The sequence below is a fragment of the Hoplias malabaricus genome, chromosome 16 (genome assembly GCF_029633855.1).
Source record: "Hoplias malabaricus isolate fHopMal1 chromosome 16, fHopMal1.hap1, whole genome shotgun sequence".
In the NCBI taxonomy this organism is placed as follows: Eukaryota; Metazoa; Chordata; class Actinopteri; order Characiformes; family Erythrinidae; genus Hoplias; species Hoplias malabaricus.
In genome coordinates, this window is record NC_089815.1 from 27,122,017 (window position 1) to 27,129,264 (window position 7,248).

The following is a 7,248-nucleotide window of genomic DNA, read 5'->3' on the forward strand; positions in this document are numbered from 1 at the left end:
CGAGAATGTGCGTCAGGCTTCTAAAAACACTCTCTGAGAGAGTGGGTGCGCACAGGGTCAGGCAGACGAGGACAATAAAAAAGACGTCTGATGAACAGTCCGGTTTGAAAAAATAAAAAAGAGAGAGAAAAACGAAAAGAAAATGCCAGGTTGTCTGGACGCCATGTTGTAATTTGGGGAAAGGGGAGGGGATTCTTTGGGAGTTGTTGCAGAAGTCTCTGCTTCTGGCTTCTAGCAAGCTTTTTATTCAAGTGCCCACCAGCTAAAAAACTTTCATTCTGACATCTTTCTCGGAACAATGAATGGCGCGCCCCGCCCCTCTTGGTCCGGAGGGTCCCGAGAGAAATGTTTATTCTGACAATCGCAGCTAAACATAAGGAGTGGAATGAACACCCCCCCAAATGCGGTTGGACCCTCATCAAAAACAAAATCACGCTCTTATCTTTTCAGACTTTGTATTATCAATGTATGAAGTGCAACATATCTCTGATATCTCTGAACCGTTGGGGGGCGGGGAGGGGGTGGTTTAAAAGGGTGGGAAAGGGGTGGTAACTGGGGGGCGCTTAATTAAGAAATGTAACCATTTCTTCACTGGTCATTTCTAATCACATGTGTAAGCTGTGTCCCCCCCTCCCCATGTATACGTACATATGGAACATTCCAGAATGGTGAAACTGTTAATCTTTCACTCATTGGTCCTTTGTGTGAACGCTGTCTTCAACTGTCTTCACCTCGTCACTTCCTTTTCTCAGTGACTTTCCACGTGTCCAACATTTAAATTAAGGCAATCACAATTGTGTATATTAGGGACGTATTTCCTCAACTGTGAAAAAAACACAATATCTATATAAATATATAGATAAATATATATAAATATATGAACTTATGTATAGCGTCCAGATATTAACAAAATATTTATACATTTTCTAAAAAAAAAGAGAAAAAAAATATGATGGAAATCGGAAAAAAAGACGTGTACTGACGCTGAAAACGCAGTTGATGATATTTATTAAACTGCAAAGGACACTGCTTTGGATATCAAGCAAATATCAAAAAAGGAAAAAATAAAACAAAAAAGGAAATGTCCCTTCACATTGTCACTTATACACAATATCATTTAATGTGCAAAATGTATCCAATTTAATGTGTTTACATCGAAATGACATATTTTTATTGATTTTTTTTTTCTGCGATTTCTGTGCATATGAGCCAAATTGTTACGTGTACAAGAGCTATATTGTGTATTTTATTAAATTAATATATAGTTGTGTTGCAATATACATGGGCTTATATTGTATTTGGCAACTGTTGCCTTAGTAGCCGTCAAACTCTGTGAGTTTCATTTGCAATTGGGTTTGTTTTCTCTTCGTCGTCTCTTTCTCTCTCTGCTCTTGATGAACAAGCCGGCAGCCATAAGTCCGGCCACGCTGACTGTTTTTTATTACGATTATTATTATTATTATTATTGCTTTTAACACACGTGTTCAAACGGATGCCTTTTGCTATATTTTTGTTTGAAGCTTGTTGAGCCTCACATTTCTGTCCCAATGAAAAGAGAACACATCCCACAGTCTTGAGTTCTTTTTTTTTTTTTTTGCAGCGCAGAGATAAACTTACAGGGCAGCTATTTTTTAATTGTGACAGTTTCCTGTCATTTGACTTTTTAATTTTTTTTCCCCTGATTTTATCTCCTGTCGATTCTAAACCTGCCATTCGTGATGCCGTGTGGAGTCCCTGGCTAACATTATAACACTGCCTTACTTGTTTGGAGAACTCGTTGTGACTGTAGTGCACTCGACTACAAAAACCAGGAGGGGTGGGGGGGAGGCTCCGTAGAAGAATGTGCTCATGTTTTGTATATAAGGACCAAAAAAAAAAAAAAAAAAAAAAAAAAGGGCAGTTTATGTATTCCGTTTCTGGTTTCTGCGTGTTTTCATCAACATCACGAGCCCATCTCAATCTCCACACTCGTGCTTTCACTCGAGTTGTATGAAACTTGACAACTGGGCCTCCATTTTCGTCCTTTGTTTTGACGTGTTTTTTCCTTCTCCTTTCTCCTCCGAGTGGAGCATTGTTGTAGCAGCAGAGATTCATTCAAATGACGTGTTTATTTCAGGTTTACAGTCTGTGACAGCCTTGTGTATTCACCTCACAATAATGCTTTCACTTTCTAAACAGCAAACGACAAATCTTTATTTTTGAATCCGAATTCTCTGCTGAATCTTTTCAGACGATACTTTTTTCAAACTCTACAAAGAAAGTAGCTGGGGTCTTTTTTCTTTTAAAGTGGCTCTGGATGATGTCCTGCTCTCGGCGGTTTTCCATGATCTCCATTTTGGAAGCTGTACACCACCAGGACCCTGCTGCATTGTGACTGTGTACTCAAGCAAACTGTTGCACACAACAGGACCCGAAAAGGGGGGAGGGTAGAGAGGTGAAAAGAAAAGCCCGTGATCGACTATTTGTCATCTGATGCAGTCGCCTGAGGAACAGGTTAAACACGGGCAGCCCTCTGCAGCTACTGCAAAACAACAGAGAGAGAGACTCCTATTATCCTTCACACAGGCGAACTCACATATTTATTCCTTTATTTATTTATTTATTTATTTATATATTTATTTGCCTAGCAGCATGTCTCCTATTCCGGCTGAAAGGAGGTGTGCTCTTGCTCTTCCCCTCTCTTCCTGGTGCAGTGGGTTGGTTTATCAATAAGAGGAATAGGAGTGAGGTAGGGGTTCAGTGTGAGGAGGAGAAAAAAAACCCTTTTGTTAGTTTCTAAATGAGGTTTTTTTTTTCCCATACACTGACAAGACTGACATTTTTTGACACTCGACATCACCGCAACAAATAATGAAAGGCACGGCGGCTGCTTGCGTCTCAGAGAGTCTGAACGTTCTCCACTCGCTCATCAGCGAATGGTGCGACGGCGTGCTCCCTTTCATTTAAGTGAGCATCGCCTTCAAGACACATGAAAGATTTTAAGAGCGTTTTTAACCCAAAGCCAGACAGATGGAAATAACTTCCCTGCTTGTCGCTTTCCTCTGTTTGTCCCCCCACCCCACACTTCACACTTGTTTTTTTATTTTTTTTGTTTGGTTGTTTTTTTTTATTCTAGCTCTACTCATTCTCATGGCTTACAAAGGTGTGTGTGTTTGTCTGCCTTTGTGTGTGTGGGGGTGGGGGCACACTAGTGGATGCCTCTGTGAAGGTATGTATGTGGTTTGGGGTCTGTGTGTGTGTTTGGCCTTATTCTGAACCTTTTACCTCCACAAAACAACAGCATCCTTTCTTAGCGCCTAAATCCAAACGCAGCCACAAGTTGATTCAGATTCAAACTGACCCCGTTTACACCAGGTCGCTTCATGCGAATTGTATCTGGATTAGTGCCACATGCATTTATGTCTGCTAATCAACCACGCCTCCAGTTAGTCAAACTGCAAATCAGCTCATATACAACAACCAGTTGCCTGAAAGATGGTAGCCTCATTGGAAAATCTCAATTTTGCAGGCTGTTGTTTTCCTTGCACCAGCTTTATATCAACGCTGACTCCAAGCCAGCTGTTTAGAGTAATTAGCCTCCCGTATTAGTGTGTGTTAGTCATCATGCTCATGGACCACGTGCTCATTGTGTCGAGTCGGTGTCTAAACCCAGGATACAGCCAAGGAAGGCCGCAGTCATTTTACATTACACACGAATCAAATGACTCCAATTGGGCACCTTTCAACACCTTCAGTCTCCTGATGTGTCAAATTTCATGTCATTTTTCTGTATGTAAGATGTACATGTGTCACATTGCTTATATCTGTGTGCTTTGATGCATCGGTGCAGCCTCCTCAGACAGCCTCAAATGTCCCTGAGTGAGCACTGCAAAGGAGCCTTTGTACCAGAGCTAGCAGCCCTCGGCTGTAGCCTTCACTTTGAGACACGACCAGAGAATAATGACAAGCCAAAACCAAGAATAACAAAATCCGACACTTTATTCGGCTGAGCCTCAGCAACTGAAGGCTGCTGAATTAAACTGAGAGGAGAAGATAATGTCGTTAGCGGAACTGAAGAAGCCGAGATGCTTCTGCTCCATTGGCTCGAGCAGATGCCTGCACCCCCAAAACCATGCTCCTGGAGATCAGATGTAAATGCTGCGTTCACACCTGCATTTTAATGTGAATTAGCCCAATCCAGGTTCAATCCAGATACTTGAGATGCATGAATTGAGCGGCGTATATACGGGGCACTGGTTGCGAAATCAGACCAAACACTGGCAGTCACACCCACACCAACCTGCGGCCTGTGTAAAAGCGCCAGTGTTCTTCCAGCAAGGTGGACTGCATGGTTTATTACGCCAGGCTTAGTCGAGCTATTTGCTGTCTAATGGAGTATAAGTTGCTGAGGTCAACACATAGTTTGAGATCCAACATAATGCAGTGCACCCTCATTATTGTCTAATTACACCAGGAAGGCATGGTGAGGGGATTGATCGCTGCATTAGTCAGACTGGGGTATTTTTGGCCATCAAAGTCTGGCGCTTGGACGCGTAATTGAATGAGACCCATTTTAGTACGCCACTCTTAAACACACACACACACACACAAACATGCACACACTCCCCTCCCCTCCTGCTGTTCCTAATCCTCTTTTGAACACACATACACACACTCACACACCCAAGGGGATCCACGATGCGCTGGGCGAAACAAACCGAAGCATACATTGTATGGATAAGCTCAACTGCTATTGTCTAAGGCTGTGTTCTATGTGATCTATCTGGGAAAAAAAAAACAAATAATAAAAAAAAACAATAAAAAATGCTATTACTAATACATACGGCTCCTGACTGTGTGTACGACGCTGGCTACGGTACCCAACATGCCTCCACTGCTGCTCTGAAAACTCTTTCCAAAGACTGCGAACCTCATTATCAAAGCAAAGCAGGACAACTGTATGATAACCTCACTCATTATTTGCTAAACACGTTTTCTGTGCATCTGCGGTGTATCTGCTGCAGTGCGTGTAATTAAATGCACCCCCTTCCTCCTTGTTTGCTGTTGCTCCAGCTTAAAGGAATCTGTTTTTCTGTGCCGCGCATGGATGATATCTTTAAAGTTTCGCTTTAGGCTAATGATTCTTAATTTATCTCATTAGTTCACATTCCCACCACACAGAGAGATTAAAGCGCCGCGCTGGCCGACAGGCACGAGGCGGTTCGTGCGGCTGAAGTATAGCGCTCCGAAGGCGCTTTTGAGCGAGGCCCAGCTCCTGCAGGCTCCTGGCCAAAGCAACCTGCGGGCAGCTTTAGCGCCAAGGCTGCTTCTGCTGCTGCTGCTGCCTCGCAGGAATGACAGACAAGCTGCTTTACTTAAATATCCCCCTCCATACTCCCCCCTGCATCACCACCCACCCCCTAAACACATACCAGATGCATAAACCATCAGAATGTTTGTCTTGTTTAGCAAGAGCAGCGTTTTGGTTCCAAGTGACCCAGAAACGAAGACAACCTGAGGGCCACACTGGGATTTCTGCGCTCAGCACAAAGTGGCCATTGACAGCAGGCTGTTTCCAGGACGGTCGTGAACCGTAGTTGCAAAAAAATATGAACCCAAAAAAACGGGAGATGATCAATAAAACGTCAGGAAAACACCCCGATGAGATCCTCGTTTGTCGTCAGCGGCAGAAAGTCATGCTTCAGCAGCACTGAGCCAAGCCGGCCTCGCAGGCAAGCTTGAATAGCAAGTTAGATATTTGAAACTGTCAGCTGCCCTCGACCCTGCGGCGCTAAAGGAACACTCTGTAAACGTTTCGAAAATTGCTCGATTCAGCGACCGCCCTTTGGCTTCTACGTGTGCTCCAGGTCTGAGTGAGTGAGTTTCCTGCTCTTTTTTAAGCACACGCTGAACATGGTGAAATTACTCTTGGAGGCGAGTGGAGGTAGGTGTAACACACTGAGCAAAAATTCAAGGACCGTATTACTTTCTTAATTTCTGGTCGAATGGGGTCCTAAAGGGATGCACAACAGTCGCAGCAGCTGTTAGAGAGAAAAAGTAATAGGCAGGAAAGTAGGTCACTTGAACAGTATAACGTTGTTAGCATGTCCGTGCGGTTGCCAATTTGAAACCACAGTGTTCCAAAAACACGGAATCAATCAGCTAGAGTTTCTTATGTCATGAACCTAAGGAACCAATCCTGTCGACTGTTGAGATTTTCAAGCAAGCAGCAGACAACTGGGCAGAGATAGAGGTGGGGACCACCTGCATATTGAAGACGAAGGTGTAGAGTTATGTCTAAGACACTTTTAAGGCTTTAGGGAATTTTTTTCTTTTCTGGAACTATCTTTTACAGTTTTAATTCCGAGTTTTCAGCCGATGAATCAATGACAATATGTGGCCTTAATATAAACAAAGAAGCTGATGGTGTACTCGGACTGGACTAACCACTACAGAATCCAGACCTCTACATCACTGGATGTGCTTGAAGTTGTTTAGATCATGAGAAGAAGAAAATGCAACCAACTACTAGGACTAAACTTTGAATGCGTGGCATCATAGTCCTGTAGATTTCAACAGAATTTTAATATTGAAAATGGGTGGAAATACAGCAAAATTGAAATTCTGTTAGAAGCTGAGGATTTCATTTGAGATAATTTTTGACAAGAAAAATTATTGGTAATGAATTTAGTTATGGGGGTTATGGTGGCGCAGCAGGTAGGTGTCGCAGTCACACAGCTCCAGGGACCTGGAGGTTGTGGGTTCGAGTCCCGCTCCGGGCGACTGTCTGTGAGGAGTGTGTTGTGTTCTCTCTGTGTCTGTGTGGGTTTCCTCCGGGTGACTGTCTGTGAGGAGTGTGGTGTGTTCTCCCTGTGTCTGCATGGGTTTCCTCCGGGTGACTGTCTGTGAGGAGTGTGTTGTGTTCTCCCTGTGTCTGTGTGGGTTTCCTCCGGGTGACTGTCTGTGAGGAGTGTGATGTGTTCTCCCTGTGTCTGTGTGGGTTTCCTCCAGGTGACTGTCTGTGAGGAGTGTGGTGTGTTCTCCCTGTGTCTGTGTGGGTTTCCTCCAGGTGCTCCAGTTTCCTCCCAACCAAAAACACACCTAGATAGGTGGATTGGCGACTCAAAAGTGGTCATATGTGTGAGTGAATGTGTGAGTGGGTGTCGCCCTGTAGTGTGTTTCCACCTGTGCCCTGTGGTGATTTCGCGTCCAGTGATTCTGGGTAGGCTCCAGACCCACCGTGACCCTGCACTGGATAAGCGGTTACAG

General features: G+C 43.9%; 1 protein-coding gene across 1 annotated transcript in view; it reads left to right on the top strand.

Moving 5' to 3' along the window:
- pcdh17 (protocadherin 17) overlaps positions 1-5,422 on the top strand; it is a 65,994-nt gene extending 60,572 nt beyond the window's left edge. Inside the window, exon 6 of the mRNA XM_066647062.1 lies at positions 5,141-5,422. Coding sequence (XP_066503159.1) covers positions 5,141-5,422 — 282 coding nt within the window. The remainder of the gene's footprint in view (positions 1-5,140) is intronic.
- Positions 5,423-7,248: the final 1,826 nt, after the last annotated feature.